This window comes from Palaemon carinicauda, chromosome 45 (genome assembly GCF_036898095.1).
Source record: "Palaemon carinicauda isolate YSFRI2023 chromosome 45, ASM3689809v2, whole genome shotgun sequence".
In the NCBI taxonomy this organism is placed as follows: domain Eukaryota; kingdom Metazoa; phylum Arthropoda; class Malacostraca; order Decapoda; family Palaemonidae; genus Palaemon; species Palaemon carinicauda.
Genome location: NC_090769.1, coordinates 17,270,869 through 17,288,324, shown reverse-complemented (window position 1 = coordinate 17,288,324; position 17,456 = coordinate 17,270,869). Strand labels below are relative to the sequence as shown.

Genomic DNA, 17,456 nt, shown 5'->3' with positions numbered 1-17,456 from the left:
AGGGTTCAAGGAGCCTCCTAATAGGTTTGCAAATGTGCCTATTAGCCTGGACCTTCCTCCTCTGCCTCAGAGGTTATTTCCTCCGTCGACTGGCAATTCCTCTAGAGTTTCACCCAAAGGACATTCTTCTAGGACTTCTAGGGTGTACCTAGGGGTTCAAAGCTTCCTCCATGGGTGTTGACTTTCACGTCCATCATCCTGAAGGCTCTGAATGGTGCTCCACCATCACAACCCCCAACTGTTACAGTCAGGGCAACCCCTAGAATCCCTCTGGAACCCTCGTCAAGCTCATCAGTTGAGAGTCGAGACCCTAGAAGGAGATCGACGGCAGACAGAGCGTGCAAATCCCCTCCACCCCGATCGCGTGCTGAAGGCCATGCCCCTTCTGATTCTTATATGTTCAACTTACCTTTCACGCCAGTGAAAGCAAAGAAGCAAAAGCGACGGATGAGAGGCATAACTCCACCTCACGCCGACATTATCCACCCTAGGATGAGTAGGGACATAGGCTCGCCCAGGGATATCGCGATCCATTCCTTCAACTCTTAAGACATTGAAGTAGTGGCTTCGGACCAGCATTCAGTTTCTGTATCTAATCCAGCTCCTGCTGCCAATGCTTTGTCTAGTACCTTTTAGACCTCGCAGGTTCCCCCTCCTAAGACCGTAGAGGAATGTCCTGTGCGTAGGGAACCTAAGGGCACGAAGACGAAACCTAAGAATGCCACGGTACGGGAAGTTAGAGAGGCTGAGGCACAGAGGCGGGCCCATCCACTGATACAGTTGACGACCCTGACCTACCCCAGTCTCTGGATGTGAGCCTGGAGGTGGACGACCTCTTAAACTCGGAGGATGAAAATTTTTCAAAGGCGGCCAATCTGAACTATCACTCCGAACAGGAGAGACGTGAGTCGAAACATACCTTTTGGCAGGTCCTTGCTTGTAGGAGGGCAATCAACAGGCTGTCCACTCCTGGTTCCACCATCCAGGAAGGGAAGGATATGGTTCTCGGAGAGATATTCGAGACCCAGAAGCCTTTCACGTCCAGTGTGGCTTAGCTTGGTCCAAAGGTCTGACAGCTGCCAAACGGAAAGCTATTGCTCAGATAGCTGGAACTTCTAGTTCCTTGAGGGCAGTTTCCTCCTCAGACCCTGCCACTTCCTTTTGTGTTACAAAGGAAGTATTATGAGATCGAATGGAAACCACATTCCACCATGACCCTCGACCCTTCGGTGTAGAGTCCCTAACGAAGGGCGGTCCCACTCAAACACTCTCCTCTCTGAAGGCCTCACTATCAGCAGTTGAGCTCCTGAACATAGAGGCGCAAAGTACGCCATGCAGGCTGCTTCGTGGCTTGATCTATGGTTGGGATCTTTGGGGTTCATGTTTTGCTCCCACAATCTTGAGAAAGATTCGGCCAGGAAGATTTTGGAGTCCTTCCAGTTTTCAGGTACCCGGATTCTTGAGTTTCTGTCGCACCACGTTGTCAATCTGTGGGTTAACGCCATCCTCTAGAGAAGGGATGAAGTCATAGGTCGGTTCCACAAGCAGGTGCCGAAAATGGAGGTAAGATTTAACTATTGGTCCTTGAACAACTGAGTCCGTGCTGCTGACTTGTAACCCTCAATCACTCCTACTTGGATTCTTTTTTCTAGTACTTAGGCCTAAAGATAAAAACAAATGCTGTTTAATCTTCATTTACATTCAATATTTATAAAAAAAAATCCAATTTTCATTTCTTTCAAGATACATCCCCCTACCCTTGTAAATTAATGAGACAGAGTAGTGGTAAAAATTAAGATCCCAAGTTCTGAGTTGAGCTGAAACTATCAAGATATTTAATGAACAAAGTAATTTGTCTCATGCTGGCAAAAAGCTATTAGGTTGCTCATTTATAGTGTGAGGAGATTTGGGAAGTAACCTAGTTGAATACATTACAGAGATTTGTAGAGATGCTCAAATATGCTAAGTAAAATAAATGGGTTAGCTATAAAGAAAATTGAATAGTATTTGCTTCCTGTAAGACACTGGGTTTCAAGTAATGACTTGTTTTTTATGGAAATACAAAATACTGGGGGTACAACTCAAGAATTTTACGGATTGATTCTGGGAAGAGAGCATTCGTTTTATCACGTGTATACAAAACCTCATGGTCTCAATTACTATGATTTTACTTGATTACTAAATGGCAATTCAGCAGTTTAAAAGACAGATTATATTTAATAATATCAGTTTTACACTTAAAAAGGGAGATATTTACATCACAAATGACAACTACGATTTCATAGAAAAAAAAGTTATGAAAAAAATTATCTTTGAAAATACAATGGCACTAAAAATTTCATATTTCCTGCTCAGCTGCTAAGCACCATTACAAAATTGGTCGAACATAATTTTTGCAGTTTAAAAGTTATCCCTTTAGTTTTTTATTGAATAAATTTGTTTAACATTCTAAACTATAAATATGAATAAAGACATGTAATTGATATGGTCACAAAAATAATTTCATTTTCAATTATTCGTCTTCCTATAAAAATTAAGTATGGTAATTCATAAAATTATTCTGAAGTCTAATTCCTAAATGTTTCAAACTAATAAAGATTAAATACTCATGTTTACCCAAAATAACTAAGCAACAATGAAAGTACTTTTCTAAGGTTAGCTCAAACAAACTTAGAAGTCAAAGCATCCAACTACAAATTTTAAGTTTGTGATACAAAAGGTGCCATGTGCTTTGAAAAAACTATAGCAAAGCATCTCAACATACAAAATCTGAAGATGTACTGTATTTCTATTCTAATGTACAGTATATTAAAGCACAAATAGAGGTCTTCATGACTAAGCCATAAGGAATAGTATTCATTGCTCAGATGACTTCAAACAGATAGCAACAAAATATGGTATAGAGTATGACTTGTTTGAGTGATTCCCATTCACATTTTAACGCTTTCATTATGCAATACAATAACATGTAAAAAAGAAATAGGTACATATAGTACCTTTAAATAAACTTTTACCCTAATGGTACTTTCACTAATATCTGAAAACCTAAAGTATAGATAATGAATATGATGAGTGATATGTACAATATTTTTAAGTACAGTACATAAAATAAGACCAACTAAAAAGGGTGCAGATAGATTATCAAAAGTGCATTTTAGACTCTATATAGGGTTCTCTTACACTACTGCTCCAAGTTGAATCCAAGATAAGAACTGTAAGTTCCTACATAAAACGATACGTGGTACTGACATTTTGCAACACTCGTCACAATTAAAACCTGAGGGTTATACAAGAAAATTGCTCTTAAAGTCCTCCCTAAACTACTCAAAACTATATAAAAAAAACAATTAACATAGGAAATATTAGCTTCAAATAGTCTAATTTTATAAATGATTACATCATAGACCAAAATTCATTTGACTCATCCTTGAAAGTACCACTTCAATTGGTCTTTGACTTTTGAACCTAAGAATGTTTTGAGTAAAGCTCCTGACAATGATGTAAAGTTATGGTAAGGGCAAGTTCATCAAAGATCACTAGCAATTATAGAAAGTAAACACTGCCTTATCCTTTGTTTCTTGTCATTTACTAAACCTTTCAACCAAATAGTCATCAAATATCTAAAGGTCAAGAAAATTTGACTTGGAATGAAATGATAACCAGCAAGAATATCAACTTAACTATAAATAGTAAACAAGAATAAATACATTACAGGTATTAAAGTATGGAAGATATACTAACAAAAAAGAATGGGGGTGTATTAAGTAAAAATATAAAGCAGCAAAAATGAGAAATCTAACTCTAAAAGATTTGACAGCTCTCAAAAATCTGAGTTTTATAAAGTCATGCCTACTACAGTACCAAGAATTTAGCCCAATAAAGATACTGAAAGACATTGTATAATGAATTTGGAAGACAGAATTCTTCTATATTTTTGTATAAGTAAAATTATTTGAAACAATAGACTGTGATCATTCGCTAGATTTAGTGAGGATGCAAGTTATAATAAATTGCATGATGAAAGAGTTATGATTTAATATCTGTAACTACTTATAGTCTGAAATTTTCAAGAATTATCCCAAAATGCAACTATCTACTGTAAATAGCATAAGTTTCCAACGTCTCATGGTGGCTCTCTTGTGTTAAAAGAAAAAGCAATATCAGAATTTTTCTTTGACTTACAATTTCTTTCTTGATAAACTCTTATCAGAAGTTCTAAAACCTGTGATGAAAGTTTTACATTCAATATTAAGCTCTTATCATTGAGAAAATAAAATTTTACATAGATGTAGCCTTTTAAAGGTAACATTTATTAATGAAACTAGTACCTGTAATCCTAATGATTCAGTCAATACCATATCTTAAGATTAGTTATGTACTACAACTTTTTGGCCACTTATTCAATTAAGCCTTACTTGTCAGTATCTATTGATGTACATGATCTATCACTTCGGTTCATAGCTGATGTTTATGCAATTTCCATGAACCAAGTACCAGAAAACACTGTTTTTTGTGAATAGGGCAACAACATAATTTAATCTATTGGCAATAGCACATTCGAGCTCTGTTTAGACAAAGTTTGTATAAGTATCACAGCTGTCTCTTGTCTTGAGCTATGAAAGCATCCTATCACAGCTTACCTAGTCTGTTACTTGTATGTTTGTGCAGTAGGTTGGCCAGGACACCAGCCACCCATTGAGATACTACCGGTAGAGAATTATGGGGTCCTTTGACTCGCCAGACAGTACTACACTGGATTTTTTTTTATTCTAGTTACAGTTCACTTTTCCTTTGCCTACATGTACACCGAATAGTCTGGCCTATGCTCTTTACATACTGTATTCTCCTGTCCTCATACACCTGGCAATAATGAGATGACCTAACAATTCTTCACCAAGGGGTTAACTATGACACTGTAATTGTTTAGTGGGCACTTTCCTCTTGGTAAGGGTAGAAGAGACTTTAGCTATGGTAAGCAGCTCTTATAGGAGAAGGACACTCCAAAATCAAACAATTGTTCTCTAGTCAGGGCAGTGCCATAGCCTCTGTACCATGGTCTTCCAATGTCTTGGGTTAGAGTTTTCTTGCTTGAGGGTACATCTCTTCCTCTTGTTTTGTTAAAATTTTTATAATGTATATAGAAAATATTTATTTTAATGTTGTTACTGCTCTTAAAATATTGATAGTGAAGTCAAAAGAAAAGCCAGTAATGACTGCAGAGGATATTTAGATTGGAAAGCAGATGAGGCTGACAAAGCAAAGAAGTCAGGGAGTGGCTTGGTGTAAGAATTGCTCATAGAATTATTGATGATATCTCTACTGGGGCAAAAACGAAGAATATGCCCATCAAAAAGATAGATGGATCTGTTATAACAACAAACTATAAATCAAGGAAATGTTGATGGAACACTTAAGTGAGGTCATGAATAGGAGATATGAAGGGAATAATTTGAATTATATACCTAAAGCTGAGGAAGAACTGTATGTGCCCATGAATGAATTCAGTGTGTTTGAAGTCAAAGCCATCATTAAAAACTCAAAAGAGATTGAAAACCCATGGGGATACGATGGAATAACTGCCATGATGATATTGACAATAAAAAGAAGTGACTCCCAGAATACTTACAAGATTATTATGTAGGATGTGGGGAGAAGAGCCAAAACTTGATGAATGGCAGCTAGGAGTGTTGGTGAAAATGGCAAAAAAAGATTTGACCGATTCCAATAATTACAGAGGCATCACACTTACGTCAGTTGTCATGAAAATAGTATGCTCATTCTCAAGCGACTTGAGAGAAAGATTGATGAAATGCTGAGAGATGAACAAGCAGGATTTAGAAAAGGTAAAAGTTGCTCTGACCAAATTTTCATTTTAAGATATGTGGTACAGTAATGCGTAGAATATAGAAATCCACTTTTGATGGCATTTGTGGACTGAAAAAGCATTTGATATGGTCCACCGGCCAATTTTGTGGAGAGTCCTGTATTATTATGGGGTTCTTCTTTAAATATGTAAATTTGATTAAGTCTGTTCATGAGCATACCAAGCGCCAAGTTAATGTTATTGGAGTCCTATCAAATGAATTTCCAGTGAACAGTGGAGTACTCCAAGACAATGTGTTGTCGCCCATTTTGTTTATCCTCATGGATTTTGTAATGCATAGAACACTTGGAGATGGGGGAGAAGGATTGGTAACAGGAAATTAGCTGACCTACAGTATGTTGATGATACTATCCTTATTAGTAGAACATCACAGGACTTGCAAAGTCTGCTTACCAGAAAGCATGCAATATCACACGAGGTTGGGCTCAAATAAAAGAAAGACAGAGATAATGAGAATGGAATATGCAATGAAAGAGGAAACATCATTGGAAGGAGAAAGAATTAATGGGGTTATCAATTAAATATTTGGGAACTATGATCTCCAACACAGGATCTTGAGAATTTGAGTTTAATGAAAGATTGAAAAAAGAAAATCAGACAATGTCTAGGTCTAGTAAAATTTGGAAATCAAATCCCCTGAAATTGCATGTAAAAATCAGTCTGTATATCAGTTTAGTGAGATTGGTGTTACTGTATGAACATGAGTTGTTATGACAATGAAACAGTATCCAACTGATTTGTAGATTTGAGAACCAAGCCCTCAGAAGAATATCAGAAGAATATTTAAGAGTTAAATGGCAGGACAGGATTAGAAATGAAACTATGAGAGATTACTCGAGTGCCATGTGTTGATGAGATCATGGTGAGGGGTAGATGGAGATGATTTGAGCATTCTTTTCGCACTCCCCAAGAGGGATTAGTTCACCAAATGTTTAATTGGGCTCCACGAGGCACTATAAGAGTTGGAAGACCCAGGCCTACAAGGCTGAGATCTATGAAGCGTGAAGTGGGAGATGATGAGTGGAGAAGTACTGAATTAAAACCTTAAGATAGAGACAACTTTCGAAATGTAACAAAGGCCCTTTGCATTAATAGGCGCAGGAGGGGATGATGATGATTAAGAATTATTGATTGTTAAAATCCTTCCGAAATTGAAAAAATAATAAAAAATGCTTTAATAGAGCATATGATATTCTATGAAACAAAAAAAAAAATGAAATCCTCCAGAGAAAACACAAGATAAATCACTCCACTGATATAATGGGATGATTGAAAGGTTGAGGGATCTAATAGCCCCCTTTACCTCTGGAACAGCACCCACTGTTTAGGGTAGACTTTCCCATACCTGATAAAAATTTGAAGAACTTATTTAGTTTGGCAGCTATGTAGGAATAAAAGATAACTAATTCTCAGTAAGAGACACCATTCTAATCTAATTTTGTCCTGTCCTCTTGGCATAGCTGAACTGTCATGTTTCCACTGTTCTCTCATTTCTAACATTACCTGCCTTTCTACAATGAAAAAATATTTTTAATAATGTGGGTATTTGGCAGTTTTGATTAAATTTTTTTTTTACTGTACTAGTCAGTAAACAACATCAAATGACTGAAAAATATACATGAACTTTGACTGGACTACATTATATGTACCAAACACCATGTAATATGATTCTTAAATGCATTCCATACCCACAAGAAATCTCCAATTTGTATTCTCTTAGATTATCAAGGTATAACAATTATCTAATTATCAGGACCTAACTTCATTTAGTTATGTGGCAAAACTCATGAAACAATCAGATTAAACATTATTATTTGAATAGCAAAAAGCATTTAAACTAATCTATTTTCGTTTTTCATTCTAAATATGTATAGAAATAATAACAGAATTATGATGATAAGCTAATGATGCAAATTTCATCAACTGCTTATAATAATTATAATCACCTCTCGTTCAATTTATACTAATATCTAACAGGAAAGAAAATTTTTAACTAATTAGCTCAAAAAACGATATTTATAAGGCAATTTTTTGTATAAACCATGTAAAGGTGTAAGTGAATCTATTGTAACCCGATTAGGCAAACTTAATCATCTTTATTTAGTTCCCATATTAGTATAGTTACAGCCAAAGTTAGTACTGTACTTGACTGTTTAAAAGTTCTCAGACTGTTTTGAGAGAGTAAAGGTTTAAAACTGAATGGGAATGAATGAGAATTTTTTTTGTCTTTTTTACTAAAGCTAATAATGAATCACTTTGCCTACAGCCTAAAAAAAATAAGAAAAATATTGACAATGTTGGAAACCTCAAGATCAATCTAAATTATGACACTGTATAGGTTGAATTCTTACAGCCAAGCATGACATAGCTGATTCACCCAATGGATTAAGGCATTATTTAGGCTTTCAAGGATCTCTACAGTATATTCAAAATTCCCTGGAACATCTGGTTGAGGCTATGAACTTGAATGATAATTTCTTGCTGAAGGAATACTGGCTTGGGTACACCATTGCAAGGCTTATAAAAAAATATTCAAAAGGCCATATAGGAGTTTCAGAAAAAAATACTCGATACTTGCTGGATGAAATTGGGGTCAGAAGCAGCCAACAACTATAAAGGATTCTCTCAGAACCATTCGGCAGTAGATAAGGCTGCAATTTTGCTAGGAGGAAATGGCTTCCCCAATATCATGGTCCCTAGGAATAATTTTTTTTTTATCGTCTTTAGCAAAAGTAGGATTGACAGAGTCTTCTTTTCTGACGGAAACGCATGGAGAGAAACTGCTGCTATGATCATCCCCGAATCAAAACAGACTTTTTCACGCTGACTAGTACTTCCAACATCAACAACCATCGGACCAACCATATCTAATTAACCCAAATCTTCTCTAAGGATGTGTTCAAAATTAGCCAATCATCTAAGTACAACAGAACTATGATCACCCAGAAATCTTGATTACTAATCCAAGATTGAAATCATCACCTAGAAATCCTAAGTCTATAACACAGGCATTTGAATTGATATATTTTTAACCGTCTAAATATAAGGAGTTTCCAAGAGTCCAAATGAATCTTGATGTGACAATAAGCATTTTAAAATTTATCAAAAACATCCAATCTTCTATCCTTATTACCCTTAGGACTGTAGAACAAGTCTCCCTCAAAAAACTGTTGAGAACTGTATGCCTGTTCATCATCAAGACTTCTAGAACTGCCTGCCAAACCCCAAATGCCTTGGGTACTAGGAATAACATAGGAAGGTATCTAAGATGTCTTCTCCATCACAGTCTCTAGAAGTTTTGCGATCTCTTAATTTCAAAATATACGATTTTGACAAATTGCTTAAGAAAGTAAAAAAGAAATGGGTTTCACTGGCAAAAGAGGGTTAAAGGACAGAAGAGAGTTGGACAGGAATTCTGAATCCATATCTTATCACCAAGAACCTGATAAAAGTGGAGTAGCCTTCTCCCTACCAATATTTCATGGTAGAAACTATCATTGAACTCTCCTATAAGATCAACAAGTCCTGTAGGAACTTCTACTAGGCCTTCTGGTAGTCAGAAAACATAAAGGCTAGTCACTGTTCCCAAAAATTCTCCCCTGGACGAAAAAGGAATAATCATGAGAAGGAAGGATAAAACACTAGGGGATAAAATAAGCAATTTAGGACACCTCAATTAATCAGAGAGTGCTTTTGTGCATATGAAACTTTCCAAACCATATGGGTACACAGATGTTCCCAATGTTTGACAAAATAAAAAATACAGTACAGTAGCAGCCTCCAGAATACCATCTGAAACATTTCCATTCAAATAACTTGAGTAATCTAACATAAAATTAAGATCTTGGTGGCTTGTAACCTTTTCTTTAATGAGTCTATAAAGTTCTTACAACTGAATCTGCAAAAGAGAGAATCTCAACTAAACTTCACCATGCTATCACCCATAACCAACATCTGTTTGAGTTATTCAATTTGAAAAACCTGAATTTAATGACTTCTTCTTGTTGAAACTTGTCAAGGATCCTGATTTGGAGAAAGAGCAAGGTTGGGCAACTGACCTGTATTATAAAGCACAGAACACTTCCTTGGCACGTAAGATTTTATCAACAAACTAGAAGAAACATTATTAGATGTTCCACCCATCTGAGACATCAATTTAGCCACTTTGTCTGAGTAAATACAACATGGGAAACCCGAGTATAAAAATTGCCCCAGATATCGTCGAATAGTATAAGCATAATCAGAACTTACCTAATTACTCTATTAGGATTTATTTCCGCAATAATCTTTAGTAAAGATGGAAAAACGAGTATTTATCATCCGTCAGTTTCTTCAAAATCAACTTCTACCTTACCTTCTACAGTAGGTCTTGCTCTGGCAAAGCATTTACTCTTGAAAAATACGGATTTCTTATTTGCTTACTACTAGAGGTAACCCTTGCACTTTCTTGGCTCGTTTCACATTTTGAAGTACTGAACTAGCCCCTTCATGAACATCACTAGCTGATGAAGCACTTGTGGCAGAGCCCACACTAGACGGTATTAGGCAACTGCCATCTCACTCATAATACAACACTTTCTTAGCATGAACCAAAATTTTAGACTTCTGAAGTAACTTGAGGGAGCAAGGCTTGTGATATGAGGCCATTAACTCTATAACAAGTGTACCATCAGAATTATTACTTATTGGTATAGTACTCTAAAACCACTAAGAAAAACAAATGACTTAGCCTAGGGTTCAGATAAAGAGAGATTAGGCTAGTTTCCTTCCAAATGCTCATTAGCCTTATCAGATTGCATGTATACAGTAAACTTAGTAAAAAAGTTTCTTAAGCTTAATATTACTAAACCCCAAGAGTTTGGTAATTATTTAGTAAAAGGACTTTCCCTCCACATTTAGAATCATATACACGTTATTCATTCAGATATTAACTGAACTTATTCTTTCATAGGAGGGACTGTAAAGTAAACATACTCAGAACAATGATTATGTGAATCACAATGCTTGCCCTCTACATATGACAGAGGAATGAGAATCTTTATCAGCTAACAACTATCCCCTTGAACATTTAACACAGGAAGACATGTCTTAAGCTGAAGAAGATATCCCTTATTAATCTCAAGCTAAGGAACACTAATAAACTCAAAATAACAATATGGATTTGAGGAACAAACAACAGGTACGGCTGACATAACTACAACAAGAAGACTGAAATAACATCCACTAGTTGGCTTGTCCAAGCAATGTTATTACCATATACTACTGTATAAGCTGAATATAAAATTATAGGGGCAAGCTATTGCAGTCAAAGCTGGGAAATATTAAATATTCAGGATACATCAAAATTTAGCTAACTTCAAGAAGGACAGATTACCCTCAGATGAGATTCATAGAAATAATATCTTAATTTGAGTTATAATAAATCAATCATCTTTATGGTACAGTAATTTAGCTAGACCTTGAAACTACTTTTGGAAGGTGGTAAATTTAATGAAATAAACATGAACTTATTTATGAAATGTATTAATACTTACCTTGGAATGCTTGCAGTTCTTCCACCTATAGAAGACAATCTGGGACTGCGCCTTCTATATTCATTATCACAGCCATTTGTTTGTGACAAAAATGGTTGTGCAGGCTCAATGTTTCCAGGTTTCCTCTGAACTGCACTGGGCAATGCAGCATTGAGCCAAAAGGTAAGGACTTCTCCCTTGCCTTTCATAGTGACTAGACCTCTTTCTTCTATTTCATAGCCTCCTAGACGTTCTAGAGCATTTTTACATTCTTCTGAAATGTGAATTCTTAAAGGTTGACCATTGCTGTAAAATAAAAGAAAAATAACTTTGAATAAATCTGAGCTTTACAGAAAACAGGTTATGAAAAGGCATAAAAAGTTTATTAATTATAGTGATAAGCATATCTTTGAACATTATCTGTTTTATCAGGAAGACTGACACCATATTTAATAGTGTTGAAATAAAATTAGTTCTACAGTAATTATTTAAAATCTATAATTTCTTTATAACTTAATTAAAATCAGACATCATAATGCCATGGTAAAATTTAGAAATTAAAATCAAATACATTTATATCCAGGTATGTATGCTTGGAGTTATTAACTGAACTTTAATCTTTAAATCTACATGCTTTTAACTGAATACAAAGTGAAATATCAAGAATTAATGTTTCCTGATATTCCAACTTTCTTATTACAACATCTGTTTGCGACATTATGCTATGTTTAATAAAAGCAATAAAACAATTTTCTATTTTTTAAAAGTTGCTATATCAAACACTATAGCAGAGTCCCAGTCCGCCATGGTGTTTTGACATACCAACTTTCAGAAATTGAAAATAGTTTTATTGCTTATATGTATGCAGAAACATATCATACATGCTCTCTAGAAGTTTCAGCCAATTATTTTTAAAAGTAATGAAGATATAATGGTTTTTAAACGAGGACGTCATCCTTAATGCGTCGTCTGCATGACTGAGTTTGACAGAATCGTCTTTGTGTTTTTATTTTTGCATAAATATATATATATATATATATATATATATATATATATATATATATATATATATATATATATATAGCGATTTTTTCACGCATGTTTCAAAATCTTGTACGTCTGGCAGAAATGGAAGACATTGGTAGAGGGTAGGTAAACAAAAACTACGAGCTACGAGAACAGCAGCCAGAGTTCCCAAAGACGTATAGAAGTTATAATGCGTGTTTGTTTACTTCCAGTTCGTATGTACCTTGTGTTTTTACAACGTCCTCGGGAACTTTATAGCAAGGCCAATGCTACCTAATGTCATAGAAAGAACAAAAAGTAAACAGAGCAAGAAAAAAGAACCAAGAAGAGAGGGAAACACAAATAAGAGTACACAGTAAATGTACAATGTAAGGTTATCATAATAATGTTATCTTGATTTCTTTAAAAGAAGCAAAAATTTGTTGCAAACATTTGGGAGCTCATAACTCAAAATCATAATTATTCACTCTTAGGTACATTTTTCTCACTTATTTATGGTTCAATTTTAGAGAGAAAGATATAATTGAAAAGAGGAATAAAAATTCCACTTTTTGTGTACCAGAATTCTCATTTTCCTTTTTCTCTTTTCTTTATGAATATCTTGCGTCTAGACGAAGAAAATTAAGAAAAAATTCATGAAAAAAAGGAAAATAAAAAATCTGTCCCACAGATTTATTCGATTTATACAGGAATTTTGATGGTACGATTTTCAGAACAATTGGTGTCATTAGTGGAGAAAAATGTACCTAAAAAAAGTTTAAATCATGATTTTTGCTAATATATCAAAAAGTTTTTGATCAAATGACTTGGAATTTTTATATAATGAAGGTATCATATACTGTGTCTTAAACATATACTGTATAAAAATTGTGTATTTTGAATGATTGGAAAAAAAAATTCATGGCATGGTGGACAGTCCCCTTAAAGGCAGAAAGTAATACAGCTAGGGCCACAGGAACTTTACAAAGAATCTGTAAGGCTATCTACAATAAGCCAAACAGTACATGGCTGGGTCATTAACAGAAATATGTTATTTTTATAATAAAATAAATTTTTGAATATACTTACCCGGTGATTATATAAGCTGCAGCTCTGCTGCTCGACAGAAAACTCTACGTTCAAAATCCGCCAGCGATCGCTATGCAGGTAGGGGGTGTACATCAACAGCGCCATCTGTCGGGCAGGTACTCAGTACTCAATGTAAACACAGAACTCAATTTTCTCCTCGGTCCACTGGGTCTCTATTGGGGAGGAAGGGAGGGTCCTTTAATATATAATCACCGGGTAAGTATATTAAAAAATTTATTTTATTATAAAAATAACATTTTTCAATATTAAACTTAGCCGGTGATTATATAAGCTGATTCACACCCAGGGGGGTGGGTAGAGACCAGCAATAATTGTTTACATTATTATGAGCTAAGGATTTTTTATTTCATTTTAGCAGTTATTCAAAATAACAAACATAAAATTAATAAGTACCTGGTAAGGAAGTCGACTTGAACAATTACTCTGCCTTTTTAAGTACGTCTTCCTTACGGAGCCTCGCGATCCTCTTAGGATGCTGAGCGACCCCTAGGAGCTGAAGTATCAAGGGTTGCAACCCATACTACAGGACCTCATCAAAACCTCTAATCTAGGCGCTTCTCAAGAAAAGAATTTGACCACCCGCCAAATCAACCAGGATGCGAAAGGCTTCTTAGCCTTCCGGACAACCCAAAAACAACAATAAAAAACATTTCAAGAGAAAGATTAAAAAGGTTATGGAATTAGGGGAATGTAGTGGTTGAGCCCTCACCCACTACTGCACTCGCTGCTACGAATGGTCCCAGGGTGTAGCAGTTCTCGTAAAGAGACTGGACATCTTTAAGATAAAAAGACGCGAACACTGACTTGCTTCTCCAATAGGTTGCGTCCATTATACTCTGCAGAGATCTATTTTGTTTAAAGGCCACTGAAGTTGCGACAGCTCTAACTTCATGTGTCCTTACCTTCAGCAAAGCTTGGTCTTCCTCACTCAGATGGGAATGAGCTTCTCGTATCAACAGTCTGATATAATAGGATAAGGCATTCTTTGACATAGGCAAAGAAGGTTTCTTAATAGAACACCATAAAGCTTCTGACTGTCCTCGTAAAGGTTTAGTTCGTCTTAAATAGAACTTAAGAGCTCTAACAGGGCATAAGACTCTTTCTAGTTCATTTCCAACCATAATTGAAAGGCTTGGAATATCGAACGATTTCGGCCAAGAACGAGAAGGTAGCTCGTTTTTGGCTAGAAAACCAAGCTGTAAAGAACATGTAGCCGTTTCAGATGAAAATCCGATGTTCCTGCTGAAGGCGTGAATCTCACTGACTCTTTTAGCTGTGGCCAAGCAAACCAGGAAAAGAGTCTTTAAAGTGAGATCTTTAAAGGAAGCTGATTGAAGTGGTTCGAACCTTGCTGACATAAGGAATCTTAGCACCACGTCTAAATTCCAACCAGGTGTAGCCAAACGACGCTCCTTCGTGGTCTCAAAAGACTTAAGGAGGTCCTGTAGATCTTTGTTGTTGGAAAGATCTAAGCCTCTGTGACGGAAGACTGATGCCAACATGCTTCTGTAACCTTTGATAGTGGGAGCTGAAAGAGATCTTTCTTTCCTCAGGTATGATAGGAAGTCAGCTATTTGGGTTACAGAGGTACTGGTCGAGGATACTGATACTGACTTGCACCAGTTTCGGAAGACTTCCCACTTCGACTGGTAGACTCTAAGAGTGGATGTCCTCCTTGCTCTAGCAATCGCCCTGGCTGCCTCCTTCGAAAAGCCTCTAGCTCTAGAGAGTCTTTCGATAGTCTGAAGGCAGTCAGACGAAGAGCGTGGAGGCCTTGGTGTACCTTCTTTACGTGTGGCTGACGTAGAAGGTCCACCCTTAGAGGAAGAGTTCTGGGAACGTCCACTAGCCATTGAAGTACCTCGGTGAACCATTCTCTCGCGGGCCAGAGGGGAGCAACTAACGTCAACCTTGTCCCTTCGTGAGAGGCGAACTTCTGCAGTACCTTGTTGACAATCTTGAACGGGGGGAATGCATATAGGTCTAGATGTGACCAATCCAGTAGAAAGGCATCTATATGAACTGCTGCTGGGTCCGGGATTGGTGAGCAATATATTGGGAGCCTCTTGGTCATCGAGGTTGCGAAGAGATCTATGGTAGGCTGGCCCCATGTGGCCCACAGTCTCTTGCACACATCCTTGTGTAGGGTCCATTCTGTTGGAATGATTTGTCCCTTCCGACTGAGGCAATCTGCCATGACATTCAAGTTGCCTTGGATGAACCTCGTTACTAGAGAAAGGTTTAGATCTTTTGACCAGGTGAGGAGGTCCCTTGCGATCTCGTACAACGTCATAGAATGGGTCCCTCCTTGCTTGGAGATGTACGCCAAAGCCGTGGTGTTGTCCGAGTTCACCTCCACCACTTTGCCTTGAAGGAGGGACTTGAAGCTTTTCAAGGCCAGATGAACTGCCAGTAGCTCCTTGCAGTTGATATGTAACGTTCTTTGATGCGAGTTCCAAGTTCCCGAGCATTCCCGACCGTCTACTGTCGCACCCCAGCCCGTGTCCGATGCGTCCGAGAAGAGAACGTGGTTGGGGGTCTGAACAGCCAGGGGCAGACCCTCTCTGAGGCTGATGCTGTCCTTCCACCAAGTCAGGGACGACTTCATCTTCTCGGAAATGGGGATCGAGACCGCTTCTAGCGTCTTGTCCTTTTTCCAGTAAACAGCTAGGTGAAATTGAAGGGGACGGAGGTGTAGTCTCCCTAACGAAACGAACTGTTCCAGGGATGATAGCGTCCCTATCAGACTCATCCACTGTCTGACTGAACATCGTTCCTTCTTCAGCATGTTCTGGATGCATACCTGGGCTTGACTTGTTCTGGGGGCCGACGGAAAAGCCCGAAAAGCTTGACTGTGAATCTCCATCCCTAAATACACAATAGTTTGGGATGGGACCAGTTGAGACTTTTCCATATTGACCAGGAGACCCAATTCCTTGATCAGATCTAGAGTCCACTTTAGATTCTCCAGACAGCGACGACTGGAAGAGGCTCTTAGAAGCCAGTCGTCCAAAAAGAGGGAGGCTCTGATGTCCGCTAAATGAAGGAATTTGGCTATATTCCTCATCAGCCTCGTAAACACAAGAGGAGCCGTGCTTAGGCCAAAGCACAGGGTTTGAAATTGGTAGACAACCTTTTCGTAAACGAATCTCAGAAAAGGTTGGGAGTCTGGGTGGATGGGGACGTGAAAGTATGCGTCCCTTAGGTCTAAAGAGACCATCCAGTCTTCCTTTCTGACCGCTGCTAGAACGGACTTTGTGGTCTCCATGGCGAACGTCTGCTTTGTGACAAAGACATTCAGCGCACTGACGTCTAGCACCGGCCTCCACCCTCCTGTCTTCTTTACCACTAAGAAGAGACGGTTGTAGAAGCCCGGGGATTGATGGTCCCGGACTTTGACTACCGCTCCCTTTTCTAGTAAGAGAGACACCTCCTGCTTCAAAGCTCGTCTCTTGTCTTCCTCTCTGTACCTGGGAGAGAGATCGATGGGACACGTTGCTAGAGGGGGTTTGCGTACAAACGGGATCTTGTACCCTTCTCTGAGCAGCTTCACAGATTGCGCATCTGCGCCTCTTTTCTCCCAGGTCTGCCAGAAGTTCTTGAGTCTGCCTCCCACTGCTGTCTGAAGAAGGAGGCAGTCAGACTCTGCCTTTAAAAGACTTGGTACCTTTCTTCTTCCCACGTCTCCCTTCGGCACGAGCACCTCCTCTGCTGGAGGCTCTGCCACGAAAGGGCGGAATGAATCTGGACGCTGGAGTGTCCATCCTGGGTCTTGACAAGGTAGGCAAAGGGGTGGCTTTGCGGGCAGAGGACGCAACCAGGTCATGGGTGTCCTTCTGAATCAAAGAGGCAGCAATCTCCTTAATCAAGTCCTCTGGAAAAAGGCACTTTGAGAGAGGAGCAAAAAGAAGTTCTGATCTCTGACACGGTGTTACTCCAGCTGA

The 17,456-nt window shown here is 37.8% G+C and overlaps 1 protein-coding gene across 4 annotated transcripts in view; it reads right to left on the bottom strand.

The window, feature by feature from the left end:
- LOC137635001 (receptor-type guanylate cyclase Gyc76C-like) overlaps positions 1-17,456 on the bottom strand; it is a 236,639-nt gene that overhangs the window by 6,350 nt on the left and 212,833 nt on the right. For all 4 annotated transcript variants that reach the window (XM_068367603.1, XM_068367605.1, XM_068367606.1 and 1 more), the window contains one exon: positions 11,419-11,703. In XM_068367603.1, the coding sequence (XP_068223704.1) occupies positions 11,419-11,703 (285 nt within the window). The remainder of the gene's footprint in view (positions 1-11,418; positions 11,704-17,456) is intronic.